Source organism: Drosophila eugracilis, unplaced genomic scaffold (genome assembly GCF_018153835.1).
Source record: "Drosophila eugracilis isolate 14026-0451.02 unplaced genomic scaffold, ASM1815383v1 contig_2088, whole genome shotgun sequence".
Classification (NCBI taxonomy): domain Eukaryota; kingdom Metazoa; phylum Arthropoda; class Insecta; order Diptera; family Drosophilidae; genus Drosophila; species Drosophila eugracilis.
Window position 1 is genome coordinate 6,608,425 of NW_024572964.1, and position 16,778 is coordinate 6,625,202.

A 16,778-nucleotide genomic window follows, 5' to 3' on the forward strand; every position below is an offset into this window, starting at 1 on the left:
GACTGGTAAGCTATAGGTGTAAGGGGGATGTCATATTCCGATATGTTCTTGATTGGACTATGGGTCTTTCGATGGTCCATTGTTCTTTGTTGTCTACACGAGTTGTTGTCCCAGCAACATGATTAATGCTCCGTGTTTTGCAATTTGGAATATTTTTAGCATCGATTGATAATGGATGCGCCGTAATACTTGGCGGCCAGGCAAACAAAGCCGACTGCAAGCTTATCAAAGAGCTGCCTAGTAACACCTTAATCAACAGGTGATCATTTCACAATGTAATCCTAATCGCCTTTGTAGTGGGTTAAAGAAGAGGGCCTGTCAAATGTTGATAGGTAGAAATCAAAATTATTACAACTTGATAAAGTAAAAGTCATTGCACGGAAAGAAATAAAGTTAATTTTTAAGAATATTATTATTAGTATTAGTATATTTTACGCAAAAGGGTATAAGGTTGTTGTAATTTTTTATGTCTCTTAATAAAAGACAATGAATAATATTTGAATGGTTCTAAAAGTGTTTTGACTGAAAGATTTATTTTTTAAGAAATAAAGAACAAAGACTTTTAGTAGCATCCAAATATTATTCTTGAGTTTTAGATAATGTCTTTTTTTATGCGAATTACTGTATAATTTGAGTTCTTATCGCCTGCAAGTATGGATGCATCATGGGCTTTGAGATTTTTGAGTTCTAGGGGTCGATCAGATCCGGCGGAGGAGTGTCAAGGCTACGGATACGACAGGTCGTTGGCCATTGCAATCTGTGAATAGGCTAGCTTGGGGTATAAATACGGGCTGCGAACACTGCATCAGTACGATTCGATTCGATTCGACAAGATGAAGTCGTTCACGGCGATTGCAGTTGTTACTGTGGCCTTGCTGGCTGTTCTGGGCCAGGCTAAGCACTTGGACTCCAAGGTGGCGGACAAGGACTTTCTGGTAAAGCAGAAGTTCATCTTCCAGATGCTGCAGCATATTTACCAGGACGATGTCTTTGTGCACCAATATGAAACCAGCTACTTGGAGTACAAGCCGTGGGAGCATGTGGCCGACTATATGCATCCGGAGATGTTGGAGCACTTCTTTGAGCTGTGGCAACATGAGCCCTTCACCGATGACATGCCGTGGTCAGTGATGTACGAGAAGCACGAAGAGTATGTTGTGGGTCTGGTGCGTCTTTTCTACTTCGCCCAAAACTGGGAGACCTTCCAGCACGCCGTATTCTGGGCCCGTCAGCACGTGAACAAGCAGATGTTCGTCTACGCCTTCACCATCGCTAGTCTCTTCCGTGATGATATGGAGGGAGTCGTCTTTCCAGCCCATTACGAGATCCACCCATGGAGCTTCTTCGACAGCCAGGCCTTAGAATGGGCTGAGCACTACAAAATGCACGGATTCCATCATGTCAAGCAGATGGATAACATCTACAACGTTGTCATCCGGGCTAACTACTCCAATGCCCACGGCTCCCTGAACTACGATCACGATCTCGCTTACTACCTGGAAGATGTGGGCTTCAACTCCTTCTACTACTACTTCAACTTGGACTATCCTTTCTGGACCAAAGGCGGCGAGGGTCATGTCCTGAACAAGGATCGTCGTGGTGAGTTGTACCTGTTTGTTCACTGGCAGTTGCTGGCCCGTTGGTACCTGGAGCGTCTGTCCCACGATCTTGGTGAGATTCCGGCCTTCAACATGTACGTCCCTACGGAGTCTGGCTATGCCAGCAACCTGCGTAGCTACTACGGAGTACCCCAGTGGCACCGTGAGAACCACCACAGCTTCTACCACAACCACAACTACGAGAACATTGAGCACGTTGAGATGTACACGCAGCGCGTGATGGACTGGATCCACAAGAACGAGAAATTCGACCAGGAGGCCGTCAACATTCTTGGCAACATCATCCAAGGTAATAAGGACAGTGTGGACACCAAGTTCTACGGCAGTCTGGACAAGCTCTACCGATTCATCGTGAATGAGGGACACCACTACGGAAGCGGACATGAGAGCTTCCCTGGTCTGTTCATGCACTACGATACTTCGATGCGTGACCCCATCTTCTACGAGGTGTACAAGACCCTGTTGGGCCACTACTGGCATCTGATGGAGACCTATCCCGAGTACAAGAAGAAGGACTACGCCTTCGAGGGTGTCCAGATCGATGCTGTCCATATGCCCGAGAGTCTGACCACCTACTTCGAGTACTTCGATTCCGACATCAGCAATGCCGTGAATGTGGAGCCTGCCGTTGAGGGTGCTACGGACCCTCTGTACGTCTTCGGCCGTAACTCCCACTACAAGGGTTCCAGCTATGTGATCAAGGCCCGCCAGCAGCGCCTCAACCACAAACCCTTCGAATTCACCATGGATGTGACCGCCGACAAGGCCCTGGATGCTGTTGTCAAGGTATTCATTGGACCCAAATATGATGAGCATGGACACGAAATTCCATTGGAGTACAACTACCAGAACTTCGTCGAACTGGAGCACTTCAAGGTGCATCTGGAGGCAGGCGTTAACCACATCAAGCGGGCCAGCGGTGACTTCTCCGTCTGGGTGAACGACCGTACCACCTACCTGGAGCTCTACCAGAAACTGATGGACGCCTCGAACAGCGATTACAAGTTCAAACTTGACCAGTCGGAGGCCCACTGCGGTGTACCTAACAGGATGATGCTGCCACGCGGTAAGAAGGGCGGTCAGGTGTTCCAGTTCTTCTACATGGTCTACCCATACCATCAGCCCGAGGTTGCTCAGTTCACCGGATTTGATCCTGTGATCAGCTGCGGAGTTGGACACGGTTCCCGCTATGTGGACACCCTGCCCTTCGGATTCCCCTTCAACCGACCGGTGAAGCACGACTACTACTTCGATGTCCACAACTTCAAGTTTGTCGACGTCAAGATCTTCCATCGCGACGAGCACACCAACGTTGTCTAGATCCTAGACTTCATGAATACGAATCTTAAACGAATACGAATTACGATCACCAACGAATTAACGATATTGGATCCTTACATGTTATCTCTTGTCTACATCCACTTCCCCCCATAGAATCCATAATTTAACTCAGTTCTACCTTAACTTGTCAGTCCACCTTGTGACCATTCAACAATAAACGTACCCAAAAAACAAATCTACAGAATTTTTATTTTGTATTCTTTAATATTAAATATTTCAAAATTAGACGTAGTGATATATAAAAACTTACTTCATTAGTGCAATTAAATTATTATTTATAAGAAATGTGAGTAGTAATAACAAACCATTTTTTTCTGGCAGTGTATTTGTTTCGCCCATAAGCTACATCAGGGATGGGCTCTACCACCTGAAGTTAGCTCTTTAAATAGGAACTAGTTCACTTATCCAAACTAAACTACTGGCTCGTATCCCTGGACTACAACAAAAAAAAACAGACAAAAGGCTTGTTGTTTTTCCCCCAAAAATGAGCTCCTGGCGAGACAGTCTGACTAGCATTCCGGGCACAGTGGCGCAGCTGATTAACGAGAGCGCTAGCAACTTGTTGCACGCCTCATCCTCACTAGGATCAACAGTTGGCATTGGGGGCTCCTCTGGATCTGGATCCGAAGTAGGGGGCTCCGAGGAAAGTGGTCCGCAAGGAGAATACAGGGCGTTGCCCATTCCCGCCTCCTTAGTGCGCGAGCAATGGCGTCTAATCTTCACCAGCGATGCGAATATCCAGGACCTTCAGGCGGCTATTGCCCATTGCAGGGATCTCGTTCTACTGAGCGAGGAGCTTAGCGAAGAGCGACGATGGCTGGTGCGGCACCTGGTAGATCTGCGCTACTCCCTTCAGGAACTGGAGGAGGCCCAAGAGCAGCAGTCCCTGTCATCTGATATGGTCGTTATGAACGCCATCCGGGCAGTGGTGGGTCATCATTTTGTACCCCATCATCCGCATCACGGCAAGAGGAGTCGCCTGCAGGCAGCCGCCAAAAGAAACTACTGTGACCATTGCACTGCTATCATTTGGAGCGTTGTGCAGAACTCGTACGTGTGCAGCGATTGTGGATTTCTGGTTCATCAGAAGTGCATCGACGCCGTAAAGAGGGTGTGTGCCCATGTGCTGGTCTCCGAGCGTCAGCATCCCATCTCGGAGATCTGCCCTGAAATCGGACTGGCTGCTCAGGGTTACAAGTGCGCCGAGTGTGGAACGTTGCTAAATATAAGTAAGCTAACATCTTTTTTTTTTCTCGTTCAAAGTCATTGGACTCTTTCCTTACAGAAAACACATGGATTGAACCCCGATTGTGCGACTATAGTGGATTGTACTACTGCCCCCGTTGCAACTGGAATGATAGCAACTTTATACCAGCCCGCATAATTCACAACTGGGATTTTTCTCCACGCAGAGTATCACGTACAGCGCTTCAAGAGATCAGGCTATTTCTTAACAAGCCCCTGATCCGGTTGGAGGAGGATAATCCTAAGCTTTTTGTATTTGTGGAAAAGCTGTGTGCAGTGAAGAAATTACGCCAGAACCTGGTGCATATGCGTCACTATCTGGCTGCCTGTAGGATCGCTACCGAACTGAAATTGGTGGATCAGCAACTGGGCGTCAGACGACACCTGGCACAGTCAAATGAGTTCTATTCATTAAATGATCTCACGCAGGTGGAAACCGGAGAACTTACAGAATTTTTGCAGGGAGTTTTCAAGGCTTTCAATGATCATATAAGATCCTGCCCCATGTGCCTGGCTCAGGCCTACATCTGCGAGATCTGCAGCAACAACGAGGTGATATTCCCCTTCGATGATGGCTGCATCAAGTGTGATCAATGCAACTCCATCTTCCACCGAGTTTGCCTCACGCGTAAAAACATGATTTGCCCCAAGTGCATACGCATTCAAGAGCGACGCCTCCAATTGGATCGAATGAAGAGCACTGAGGATGATGACGAAGAGGCCACCGATGATGACGTGGCTCCCGCAGAGTAACTGATTTAATCATAGTTAACTGTGCTGTGCTGGTTTTTAATATGTTATCATATGTACATAAGATGTATCTACAAAGTATATAACTACTATTATTATTAGATTTATTTCGGCATTCAATTATCCTTCTTCCCATATTTTTCCCGCTTATGAAACTTTCTGGGATTTATTCCATAGGCTTTTAATCGATCGTCTGTTATTCCATTGGGGTTATTATTTCCTTTGTTTTTCGCCTTGAAGTTATTTGTTTTCTTGGTTGGGAAAGGTGCACTAGCTTTTGGGTTAGATTTGCTAAAAGGATTGGAACCTGTAGCTTTTCTAGGTGCTTTTTTGTTGTCCCCTTGGTTTTTATGAATTGGTGGCAGGTCAAGTTTCTGGTTAGGTTTTGTATTTTGCTTATTAAAAGGATTATTTCCTTTTGGTTTTCCGGGCTGTGTAGGTGCACTTTCTCTATTTTTAAGCGGTTTGTTGGACTTTCCGTTTTTATGCGCCGTTGACTCTTGTGATTTTTCGATTCCATTTTCCCCATTTGTAGACACAACAATTTTGTTATTATTGAAGGCATTTTTGGGTTTCGGATTTTCTGACTTTTGTGCGGGGTTTTTACTTTTTTGAGTTCCAACGTTTTTGATCTTAGGAGGATCGTCCTTCTTTTCGCTATCCTCTTTCTGACCGTTTTCAGTTGATTCCCTGGGTTCCTCCTTAGAAATCTTCGGGGCACTGGCTGCTGCTACTGCGGCAGCTTTGCGTTTAAGTCGCTTTCTTTTAGATTTAGATAACCCTTCCGTAGGCATTGGCGCATTTTCAGTTGGAACTGACGTTTCGGAAATTGGTTTTGATTCTGGTGCTGGCTGATCCTCATCGTCAGATCTACAATAGAAAAACATTTTAATTTACCTCTAAGCCACATCACTCAGAATTACTTACCCTTCACCATAAAGACTCTTGAATATTTTTCGCTTCAGGTCTTCATTCTTGGCCTTCATCTTATACAAACGTTGCTCTTTTTTCTCTACATGTTCCGGCCTGGTTTGGACAGCTTTCTTGAGGCTAGCCCACTGGTTGAGCTCCTTGTTCTTGGCCAGCAAGATCTGTAAGTATATCAAATATTTATATAAAATTTCTATTAAATTAAATAAAGGTCAACAAAAAGTACCTCCTCTATCGTCAGTCCAAAATCGTTGGGTGTAGTTTCCACATATTTAAATCGACACGGTTGATCTCCAATGATATCCTCGCAGTCCATTTGGTAGTATTCGTCGATGTACTCACTATAGGTCTTCTCGTCCTCAGGATTGAATGCCGGTTTATTCGCCAGGATCATATCCATGAACCGATTCTTTCTGCCCTTTCGTCCTTTACGACCCCGGGAGTTTTCGATTAGCTCCTGTTGGAGTTGCTGCTTGGAAGCGGACGGATCGTAGTCGCAGTCCATGTTAAAGTCCTCGTCCTCGCAGTGCTCCTCGTAATCCTGATCGTCCGTATTTCGGTGCTGTTTGGGATCGTAGTTATCCCAATCTTCTAGCACCAACTCATCGATGTCAGAGGGGCATTCAGGTTTTTCTTCGCCCTCGTCTACATTGTAGTACTCATCGTCAAAAAGTTCCTGCATTCGCCGATCGTGCGCTGCCGGATCAAAGTCCTCTTCAAGTTCCTCGTCCTTGAAAGCTAGTTCGTCATTGCCCGTAACTGCTTTCAATTTGCGTATCTTCTCTTGAATCTCTTTGCGCTTCAAATCCTTGATAATGTCTAGTTCCTTCATTTTCTGCTGCTTCTCTTGATCCTTACGCTCTTTTAGCTCCTTGCGCTTTTCTTTTCTCTTGTCATCTGTGCGACGAATTGATTGTTCGATGGTTCGGGGATAGCGCTTGATGAAGTCTGCATCTGGTTCTTCAAATCGGAAATTGTACTTGTGTTCAAACTCCGCCTGCTTTTCTAGTTCCTGCTCGTCCTCGGAAAGTGGGGCAGCTTCTCCAACAATTTCATCGTAGGTGGGGATGGCGGACTCATCCGTGTTGGCATATCCTTTGTTAAGGATATAGTCCCTAAGAAAACTCTCACCTTGTGTCAGTTTGCTGCTATTCCAGTACTGTTTTAGGGGCTCCAACTGCTCCTTGTCAGTTTGCTGAATCTCCTCCTGTTTTCCTGCTAGCCACTTGGCAAAGTCTGCCTCCTCGGCTGCCGTTTGCTCTTTGGTCTTGCTACGTTTCTTAAATATACCGCCAAATTCCTCATCCTCACCATCGTCTTCCTGGTTCATTACATTCTGAAATTCTGCTTTGAGACGGCGCTCCTCCTCAACAGCGGTGGGAGACTGGGCTCTCTGTAGTTCTTCCTGCTCCCTCTCCTGCTGCTCGTCATCGGAACTCTCGAACTTGCCATTGTGGTCTAAGATCACTTTTCGTTCGTAGTCTTTTAAAGTGACTGGCTTGGATTTCTTTGTCTTTTTAGGCGACTCCTCATTCTTATCTTCCTCATCGGAAGATGAAGATTCATTAAAGAATTTCGTGCCCTTATCGTAAATCCGTGGATCTTTACTCTTCAGGGAAGAAAGCGTTTTGAAAAATTCCTGGTCGAATTTGGGATCCACCTCATCCTCCTCGGAGGATTCACTGTCGCTATCGAACTCTGATTCAGAAACATCCAAACCCCGATCTTTATCTAAATGTTATGAAGAAATAAAGTTGAGTGCAGCCCAATGATCGTAGGTATTCAAATTTACATTTCTGTAGCAGCTCCTTTTTGCGCAGGATGTTGTAGGTCTTGGCATAGTCCTTGTTGGTGGACAGCTGCAGCTCCTCGCCATCATCGTCAGAGCCCTCGAAAAGTTTATTATTCATAATATTGTTTATTTTCCTCGACCCTTTTATAAACTTCCACACGTGTTTACGATAATGGCCGAACGTAAAATAACATATCATAACATGTTATCGGTAGAGATGGGCAAATAAATATTGTATATTGTAATTGCGTGACTCCTATCGATGCTTCTGTAGCATTTCTACCATCTTTAATATTTTATATTTACAATTGGCAATTTCAGCCAATAAATTTAGATCGATTTAGCAACATTCCATTTAGATGGCAGACACACCAGAATCCCAAGCGGCATTGAGCACATCCACTACCACGCCCGCTGACAAAGATGGCTCAAAGAGTGAGAATCCACTATTATCTTTCGGTTGCTATTATCACAAGGTTTTTGTTATCAGTTTGTATCCTCCTCAACGCCACTGGGAATGTGCCCATCATCAAAAAAAGAACCTGGACTGTGGATCCAAACAAAACCGTCAGCTGGATACAGAAGTTTATTCACAAGTTTCTTAAACTTGATGCCAGCGAGCAAATTGCAAGTGCTATTCCAAGTTCAGAAGAACCCTAATCTCATTTTGCATCTTAAACATTGCAGTTCCTGTACGTTAATCAGACATTTGCACCCGCCCCCGATCAGATAATTAAAAACCTGTACGAGTGTCATGGAACCAATGGAAAACTGGTACTCTATTATTGCAAGAATCAGGCGTGGGGCTAAATCGATACGCACATGACTTTGCTAAATCTTAAGTATTTATTCGACTACTTTTTAATTTGTATATTATTAAATGTGAATAAGCTGATTTTGCGAACTCGATTTCACACTTTATTTCCCCCAAAATGGGAGCCTAACAATTGTATTTTTAGAATATTACAAGGGGTCTTCTAATCTCCACGCAAGGCTTCCAGTTCGTCTGCAGCCTCTTTGGAAATCCTGTGGTATTTAGCCACCGAAGGTCGGTAGTAGTAGGACTGGTAATCCTGGCGCTCAGACATCTTGCGACGAACTTCGTCCTCAAGAAGACTAAAATAATTGGTAATTGTTAAATACTAAATTGTGTTTAAATAAATGTTCTGATTTACCGAATCTGGGCTTTTTCATTTTCCTCGAAGAGGTAGTGCAAGGATTTCTCGTAGTTTTGCTGCTCCGAGTTCAAAAAGTAGCGGGAAATAAAGCGAGAGATAGGGTGCTGAAAAACATAGAGATATGAGATTTAAGAAATTGTACATTTAATTTCATTATTTCTTAGTGTTTAGTAGTAATTAAAAGTTTTTAAACAAAGCTAAAATAATATATAATAATAAGATATGTAGTGTATTTTTTCTTCATCTCAGCTGTGCATTAGGATAAAAGTTATCATACCTTCTCGTACTCCCAGTGCTTGGGCTCATAGCCCTCGGGAATCTCAGCCAGTTGCGCGGGACCCACGAAGATGTTCGCATAGAGAACCAACGCGGTGACTGGAATCACGCCGAGCATTACGTAAAAGTGCAGCAGATCCTTGAACTTGTCCCACTGGAAGCGCGATGGCTTGATGGTCATGTGATGGTGTCCATGATCGCCTCCCATCCTGCGCAGCTGTTGCTGCAGAGCTAGAAATCCAGAATATTTGGTTGCGTAATGTAAAGTGTGTTTACGACCGATTTTCCAAGGGGAACTCACCATTCCGGCAGGCGGGTTCCTGGAGGACAGCCCGGTAGCTGGCGAACTTAACCGCCGGCGACAGCAAACGGCTCCAACCAACCATTTTAAAGTAGTTTTTCGTAACTCTTACGATATTTTGGAGCTGGTCGTGTCAAAGTTGCGAGCAGCACGTCAAACGGTCACACTTAAGATGGACCGTCGGTGTGTTTTGATTTATCGATTACACCACATATGGCTGAGTGAGTTGATGTTAGTTGGCGTCAAAGCACAAGATATGTTTTTAAAAATTATAATAAAATCATTGGAATAACGAATATGAGGAGATACAATAGTGTCACATAAATCACAACGACTATTGCGATTGTAAACTAATGCATTAAATCGTGACACGAAAAAGTTTTAGAAAATGTTGATAACTTCCAAGTTTGGTCGATTTTCTGCTTCTTCCAGCACTAATGGGCTCGCCAAACCAAAAGCTTACCATCACTAATCATCCATCGACAAAAACAACGTCGCCTGGTAGTAAAATTAACGAAGATATTTTTCTGTACTGATAAAAGGTACTTTCCTCGCAAAATCTGACTCACAAAAACAGTAAAAACCTCAGGGAAATGTGAAACGGAAGCGGGGTAAAATGAAACATTTGCAATTGCGTATACTGCGATGTTTTCTTCATACTGATAAAAATTCGTAGTATAATATACAAAACAAGTAAATATCATTAAGAGATGGCAAGACACAAATGCGCAGTTTGTTTGCAATTAGTACGGTTCTTAGTTTAAGAAATTGCGTGTTTTTTGCCAAGGAATTGTGCAATTTTTACTAAACTCCTGTGTGTGTATGTGCGAACAGTGGCGGTACAAAGGAGCCTACTCCCTTTTACAGTAGTGGGAGCATATCTCACAGTGGTGGCAAAAAGGATATGTACTAATCAGACTTTCTAAGAAAATAATAATAAAAATATGCTGGGATACAAAAATCATCAAATTTCGTCAAATCATACAAAAAACCACAATTTCCCTTTCAAAAATATTTATACTTTAGAAGGAAAATATGTTTCATTGTAATACTAAAGATTTTCCAAAATAACAGCGATGATAAAAAACAATTTTGCTAAATAAGGAAACTACGATATATTTAAGATTGAGCCACTGTGTCTGTGATCTGTGAAACTTTGTGTTGGAACTGCGATAAGCAGCCTCAGTTCATATCACTCTGTGTTTGTTATCTTTTAAAAAGCAATTCATTTGTCTTGAATCTGCAGTCATGGCCAATTTAAATGTCTCCACTGTATGTATGCGCGGCGCGGTGGGCGTGGAGTTGGGTGTGGGCGTCTTTCAGGGCCAAGTTACCACTTCGCCTTAGACTTTGGCCAAATCCATTGATGTGAATGAATGTGAATCAGCAATGCTATATAACCTGTACTATATCCAATACAAAGAAATAAAAAACAACAAAGCAGCTAACAACTAACAACCAAGAAAACTAGCTGAGCTAGTGACGTCATCGATAGAGTGTACTGGCAACTGCTGCTTTTGGCTAATTTATTCTCACATTTCAGCCGCATATATATATTCTACATGCCAATAATCGAGCCCAACGACTGAGCCACGTCCTGCGTCACCGCGAGAATTCCAATCACATCGAAGCAATCGACACACTCATATTACCCACCCGCCATGGACGCCCATTCGCGTTTCGCACCGAGATTACCAGGTAAGTCCGCCGGCCGTTCGGCCAAGTCATGCTTTTCAATTCGATTTTATCTAGTTTTGATCTTTGGTTCTGTAACTGCTTAGCATTTTGGAGTGCAACTGCAAGCGAATTGACTTGTTTTAAGCGCTGAGGAAGAATTTCCAAAATAATGATTAAAACATAACTAACTTTATTAACAAAGAGAAAAAAGATTAAGAATAACTTTTTATGTGCCATGCTTAAATTATACATCTTAAGCCCTTTTACCCATTTTCATATTGAGCAGCCATCAAATTATGATAAAAAAGGGCCTTAAGATGTACGTATATATAGAAATCCAAGTTAGGTCAGTTGGGCTTTTTTTTAATTACTTTAATCTGAGTTTTTGGGAGTAATTTCTTTGCGCTGCTTTGTTTTGTTTTCATTACCGTATCGTAGTTTCTTTGAGGGGAGAAGTGCCCTCGTTTGAAAACTAACAGTAATAGCCAGCAATTACGACTAATTTTCTGAAACGCCCCGCCCCCGCCTCCACCTTGCCTAACTCCCAACCGCCCCCTTATATCCAACCTCTTTGTTTTTGGTATCAAGTTGCGCTACTAACCCCATTTCAAACTGTTTAACCCAGCCTATGTGGGCAGCTCACCGTCTCTGTACATACATAACTTTGCATTTTTTAACTATCCAACGTGTTTGCTTGGTTTTGTTGTGGATCCTATTTGTTTACTACTACTACTACTACTACTACTAATTTTCGCTAGCTGTGTTGTTGCCAATGTTTGTTATGAGGTTTGTGTGATCGTGTGTTTGCCCTAGCCTAATTAGCCTTATAACCTTAGCTTAGAGCTCCCTAATCGTTCCTGTTCTGTTCTGTTCAGTAATCGTCTGCCAATTATATCGAAACAGTAAGACTCTTGATTAACCAATCAGATGCCAATGTACTCATCAAATTAAATTTCTCTGATTCATGTCTATTCACTTACTCAAAACTCAATCCGAACTAAACTTGTTGCCTCAGGCCGTCAAAATACTTAACTGAAAGCATTACTTGTAAGATTACGTTTTTGGAATACTAGTCCGCGTCAGGGAAACCTACGAGATTTATAAATGCCTTCCCTCTCGCACCCCAAGGTCCCGCCATCAATCCGATCGTCGATAATTCGGATGAGCCGCAGCCCAGTCTCTCCGATCTGCACGACTTCGAGCCGAAGCTAGAGTTTGATGATACCGAGCTCCTGGCCCCATCGCCCCTAGAAAGTAAGTAACGTGGTATCCTAGAAAATTTTAGTCCTATTTCTCTAACAGTTTTACTTGACCATAACTAATTAATTGTCTGATTTTTTACCAGAAGATGTTATGGTCGGCGATTTTGTCCTGGCTGATGGTAAGTAAGCGAATCCCTTATTTTTAGTTAATAATTAATGTTGGTAATTTTGCATAGATCCAGAACTTGAACCCGAAGAAGATGTAAACCCACTAGAAGACGATTTTGAGGATCAACTGAGGGAACAGTCTGAGAACTTTCAGTCGCCCAGAAACAAATGCGATTTCCTTGGTACCGACAAGCAAGGTCGTCACATTTTCGGCATTTATGCATCTCGCTTCCCCGAAAAATCCCAGCTTGAAGCTTTCGTGCGGTAAGTTTTCTTTTTTAAATAGTTTAATTTAATAATTTTAATCTCATTTTTCTTTCTTAACAGTGAAATAATCAAAGAAATCGAACCGTTTGTAGAGAACGACTATATATTAGTATATTTCCATCAAGGTCTGAAGGAGGATAATAAACCATCGGCACAGTTCTTGTGGAACTCGTACAAGGAGCTTGATCGTAACTTTCGCAAGAATCTAAAGACTCTGTATGTGGTGCATCCGACGTGGTTTATACGGGTCATCTGGAACTTTTTCAGTCCCTTCATTAGCGACAAGTTCCGCAAGAAGCTAGTCTACATCTCTAGCCTGGACGAGTTACGCCAGGCGCTCGGCCTCAACAAGTTGAAATTGCCGGACAACATTTGCGACCTGGACGACAAGCTAAATCCCAGCCGGAAGCCATCAACTCCACCACCTAGCAGCAATAGCATAAATGCATCCCGGCAGCAGCAGCACAAAATGGCGACGACGCATCAATTTGGAGTGCCTCTGAAATTCATTGTGGTAAACAGTCCGTGCCTCAACTCCATTCCACCTATTGTGCGCAAGTGCGTGGACTCGCTGTCCATAACGGGCGTTATCGATACGGAGGGCATATTCCGGCGATCGGGCAATCACTCGGAGATTATGGCACTCAAGGAGCGCGTCAATCGAGGTGAGGATGTGGATTTGAAGAGCGTGAATGTCCACGTAATAGCTGGCCTGCTAAAGAGTTTTCTGCGTGATCTTACCGAGCCACTGCTGACTTTCGAGCTTTACGAGGATGTAACCCGATTCCTAGACTGGCCCAAGGAAGAGCGTTCAAGAAACGTGACCCAACTGATACGTGAAAAACTGCCAGAGGAGAACTACGAACTGTTCAAGTACATTGTAGAGTTCCTGGTCAGAGTAATGGACTGCGAGGATCTCAATAAGATGACCTCCTCCAACCTGGCCATCGTGTTCGGTCCAAATTTCCTGTGGTCGCGCAGCACTAGCACCTCCCTGGAGGAGATTGCCCCTATCAACGCTTTTGTAGACTTTGTGCTGCAGAACCACAAGGACATCTACTTGATCGACGTCAATCAGCGCACAGTTTCCGTCGACTAACGACTGGCCCCCCACAAACAAGTCCGTAACTGTAAATTGTTTGATTTTAATGTTAGTCCTAAGTGAACCAATGGTTAGCTAAATGAGAACACACAAAAGGCAACAGAAACTATAGCCAATGGCGGTTTCGTGTATAAAGTGTACTGTAATCCTAAGTTGAATTTTAAACTGTGTGTATGTGTGGAACTGCTTGTAGCCCCAACTCCACGCCAACTCTCCTCCAAATCACAATTATTTAACCCCCCCCCAAGCGCTTAGTACGATTGATTTACCAAAGAAATTTGCTTTTGTTCGTTCATCGGCGAACATTAGAGAAATTCGATATGAGATGTTATTATTAAAATATGTATTAATTAAACGCACATTCCCCCATGACCGGAAACTAATCTTGGTAGCGTTGCTGAATGCACCTGCCACGCGAAAGTGGAGTTGTGGCGAACTCAAAAATCGTAATGTGTAGAATTTTGAATTTCCTTATAGTCATATAAACAATTTTTATAAAGTAACGGTATTGTTAAAAATAAAGCAAATGTTAAAACCAAGAGCTGGAATATAATTATCTTAAAAAACTTTAAAATTTAAAAGATAAATTTGTGGGACCAAACTTGCGCATAAACGCAAGCGATTTTTTTATTGATATCAAGACAAATCGGTCCAGTTTGGAATATTAAATAAATCATTAAGGGGTCACAACGAGTCGACTTAAATGGCTTAAATGTTGATGTTCTTCAGTTTGCGATTCAGATCGTTGAACTTAAGGATTTTACGCACAAAGAAGTCACCATAGCGATGTGAAACCTTGGTGTCAGCTATATGAATCATGTCGTCGTCGATGTAGAAGTCCAACTGAAATATTTACGAAGAATTAAACAACTGTTTCCCAAATCTTTATGCGTAAAACTCACCTCAGAACCGGACTTGAACGTTCCCTCCAGTCCGCTAGGTCCCTTGCTCCACACGAGATTGCGCATTTTGTGCTTGAAGCAAAGGAGACGAATAAGCAGCTTCGACACGTCATCCTCGCTTGCATTGGGATCGATAAAGGAGGCGAGTTTGGTCAGCGGCAGGGTGGTGTAAAGTTTCAGATACGAGCGCGTCGTGGGCAGATCTTTCTGTTGGCGCACCTCGTCCATGAACACCAGCAACTGGTGCTCCATAGGGTCCTTCACGTAGTCCTCCATGGGCGCATCCGCAGCTGGTGGGCATGGGCTCACAAACCGCGGGCAGGCAAACACGAAGAAAGATTTAAAGACCTCCAGGTCGCCACACTGCATCTTGAACATGGCATCGTGGTAGTTCTTCTCCCTAAGGACCTGCTGGATGGACTCGTCGATGCACTGGGGATGCAACACCAGGCAGATGGCTAGCAGATGGTACATTTGCTCGGCCTGCTTGTTGATCTGGTCGTTCTGGTATGACCGCGTGCTGTACAACTGCTTTGTACGCTGAATGTACAGTAAGATGTCGGAGAAAGTGCGGATGGCATCAGCATAGCGGCGCATCATCATGTAGGCAAAACCCACGTAGTAGGACGTGGAGATCTGGCAGGCGGGGATGTGCGAGTAGGCGGACTTCTTATGAATCTCAATGGGCTCCAGGACCTTGATTGCCTGATAGTAGTCACCCAGCAGCGAGTGCACGCGCAGCAGGCCGACGAGGGAGAAGTATCCCAACATCTTATAGAAGGACAACTTGCCGAAGTCGCCGGCTACGGTTTGGGGATCCACGCCCTGCGAAATAGCCTCCAGCTGCTTCTTAATGTTCGAGATGTCCACCAGGGAGTGCAGCACGTTAAGGATGCAGAGGATGCTCCACACATTGCTGTGATTAACGCACAACTGCTGGATCTCGTCCTGGGATTTGTCCGTCAGGCGGGCGCTGGAAAAAGTGTACCGTTAGCTAAAATCTTGAGGTGAATATGTATGAAGTTTACCGATACTGCGCAAAGTTCTGGAACTGATACACGAACTCATCCACTAGCTCCCACAGCCAAATGTCGGGCAGCTCCAGCATCACCGGGTTCTGAGCCGAGATGATAAGGTTAAAGAAGTCGCAGTAGTTGAAGAAAGAGTTGATCCTCTGGTCCAACTTAGGGCCGCCTGGGATACGGGCGTGAATGTGCCGGTAGTATAGCTCCTTGTACAAAATCAGGAAGACCTTGTCGTTGTCGACGATGGCTCCCACATCCTGTTCCTCGGGCCAAGCTGTCTTGTCGAAGTGGTGGTCGCTGATCTGCGGGAAAGTGTTCTCGTACATGTTCTGGATGTCGTATAGGTTTCCCTCCTTGATCGCCTGGCAGAAGTTGATCAAGAAGTACTTGACGTTGTCAGGCATCCGGGTGGCGAAGTAATTCCTCTCGTACTCCATATCCAGCTGCGGGTCCCCGGTGTGCGCGAAGTCATCGTAGTACTCCTAAAATTTAAAGAAAAACACAATGAGTTCTATACATTTGCTGGAGGTTTAAAAAAAGTTGGGTTATGTTGACGGCGGTGTCTCGGGATTGGTTCCTTAACCACGGATCTTTCCGAAACACCGTACACTTACCGAATTGCTTGCGTAGTCGTCTCCGCCGTACATTGTCGCTGTTTTATCTTTTTCGTTGCTACAGAAAATGCAAAGCCTATCAAACTATAAAAATTTGACAACACGCCAACAAATTTTTGGCGAAAAGAGGGAGAAACAGTGTGACCGACTATCGATAAGGCCGTTGAAGTATCGATGTTTTCTCTATCGATATAGATGTTCCGAAAATGTCCCACTATGTTTTTATGATATTAGAATTTATTTTGAGATAGGAAACGAAAATAGTATTATTTTTATTTATATTTTACAATTAAATTGTATTTAATTTTATATTATTTATTAATTAAACTTACATTATATTTGCAATGTCTGAAACTATATATAACCAACGTGTAGGTTTTGAAGTAATC

General features: G+C 43.7%; 7 protein-coding genes across 10 annotated transcripts; 4 read left to right on the forward strand and 3 right to left on the reverse strand.

The window, feature by feature from the left end:
- The first annotated feature begins 833 nt into the window (after positions 1-833).
- LOC108108187 (larval serum protein 2) lies at positions 834-3,135 on the forward strand. The gene has a single exon (XM_017216133.1). The coding sequence runs from the start codon at positions 834-836 to the stop codon at positions 2,937-2,939; it is 2,106 nt and encodes a 701-aa protein (XP_017071622.1). The 3' UTR covers positions 2,940-3,135.
- Positions 3,136-3,397: 262 nt separating this feature from the next.
- Positions 3,398-5,056, forward strand: LOC108107902 (differentially expressed in FDCP 8 homolog). The gene is made up of 2 exons (XM_017215705.2): positions 3,398-4,189; positions 4,246-5,056. The coding sequence occupies exons 1-2, from the start codon at positions 3,445-3,447 to the stop codon at positions 4,956-4,958; spliced, it is 1,458 nt and encodes a 485-aa protein (XP_017071194.1). The 5' UTR covers positions 3,398-3,444; the 3' UTR covers positions 4,959-5,056.
- Positions 4,974-7,869, reverse strand: LOC108107900 (protein KRI1 homolog). Its single transcript, XM_017215703.1, has 4 exons — positions 7,678-7,869; positions 6,112-7,616; positions 5,883-6,046; positions 4,974-5,825 (listed from the first exon to the last, which is right to left on the reverse strand). The coding sequence occupies exons 1-4, from the start codon at positions 7,793-7,795 to the stop codon at positions 5,072-5,074; spliced, it is 2,541 nt and encodes an 846-aa protein (XP_017071192.1). The 5' UTR covers positions 7,796-7,869; the 3' UTR covers positions 4,974-5,071.
- An 84-nt stretch (positions 7,870-7,953) lies between these two features.
- On the forward strand, positions 7,954-8,572 carry LOC108107906 (autophagy protein 12-like). The gene is made up of 3 exons (XM_017215711.1): positions 7,954-8,112; positions 8,168-8,304; positions 8,365-8,572. The coding sequence occupies exons 1-3, from the start codon at positions 8,037-8,039 to the stop codon at positions 8,485-8,487; spliced, it is 336 nt and encodes a 111-aa protein (XP_017071200.1). The 5' UTR covers positions 7,954-8,036; the 3' UTR covers positions 8,488-8,572.
- Positions 8,573-9,606, reverse strand: LOC108107904 (NADH dehydrogenase [ubiquinone] 1 beta subcomplex subunit 5, mitochondrial). Its single transcript, XM_017215710.2, has 4 exons — positions 9,433-9,606; positions 9,133-9,362; positions 8,853-8,959; positions 8,573-8,793 (listed from the first exon to the last, which is right to left on the reverse strand). The coding sequence occupies exons 1-4, from the start codon at positions 9,515-9,517 to the stop codon at positions 8,655-8,657; spliced, it is 561 nt and encodes a 186-aa protein (XP_017071199.1). The 5' UTR covers positions 9,518-9,606; the 3' UTR covers positions 8,573-8,654.
- Positions 9,607-9,712: 106 nt separating this feature from the next.
- On the forward strand, positions 9,713-14,387 carry LOC108107903 (rho GTPase-activating protein 68F). Of its 4 annotated transcripts, XM_017215709.1 has the most exons (7): positions 9,713-9,974; positions 10,976-11,130; positions 12,125-12,156; positions 12,238-12,363; positions 12,455-12,490; positions 12,548-12,743; positions 12,807-14,387. In XM_017215709.1, exons 5-7 carry the CDS (start codon positions 12,463-12,465, stop codon positions 13,843-13,845), a joined length of 1,263 nt encoding a protein of 420 aa, XP_017071198.1. In that variant the 5' UTR covers positions 9,713-9,974; positions 10,976-11,130; positions 12,125-12,156; positions 12,238-12,363; positions 12,455-12,462; the 3' UTR covers positions 13,846-14,387. The 4 variants fall into 4 exon arrangements, with proteins under 4 accessions (XP_017071198.1, XP_017071196.1, XP_017071195.1 ...); XM_017215707.1 differs by lacking the exon at positions 12,125-12,156 and having other exon boundaries at positions 9,713-10,125; XM_017215706.1 differs by lacking the exon at positions 12,125-12,156.
- A 48-nt stretch (positions 14,388-14,435) lies between these two features.
- Positions 14,436-16,536, reverse strand: LOC108107901 (eukaryotic translation initiation factor 3 subunit L). The gene is made up of 4 exons (XM_017215704.1): positions 16,390-16,536; positions 15,779-16,257; positions 14,751-15,723; positions 14,436-14,691 (listed from the first exon to the last, which is right to left on the reverse strand). Exons 1-4 carry the CDS (start codon positions 16,420-16,422, stop codon positions 14,557-14,559), a joined length of 1,620 nt encoding a protein of 539 aa, XP_017071193.1. The 5' UTR covers positions 16,423-16,536; the 3' UTR covers positions 14,436-14,556.
- Between the last annotated feature and the right edge of the window lie 242 nt (positions 16,537-16,778).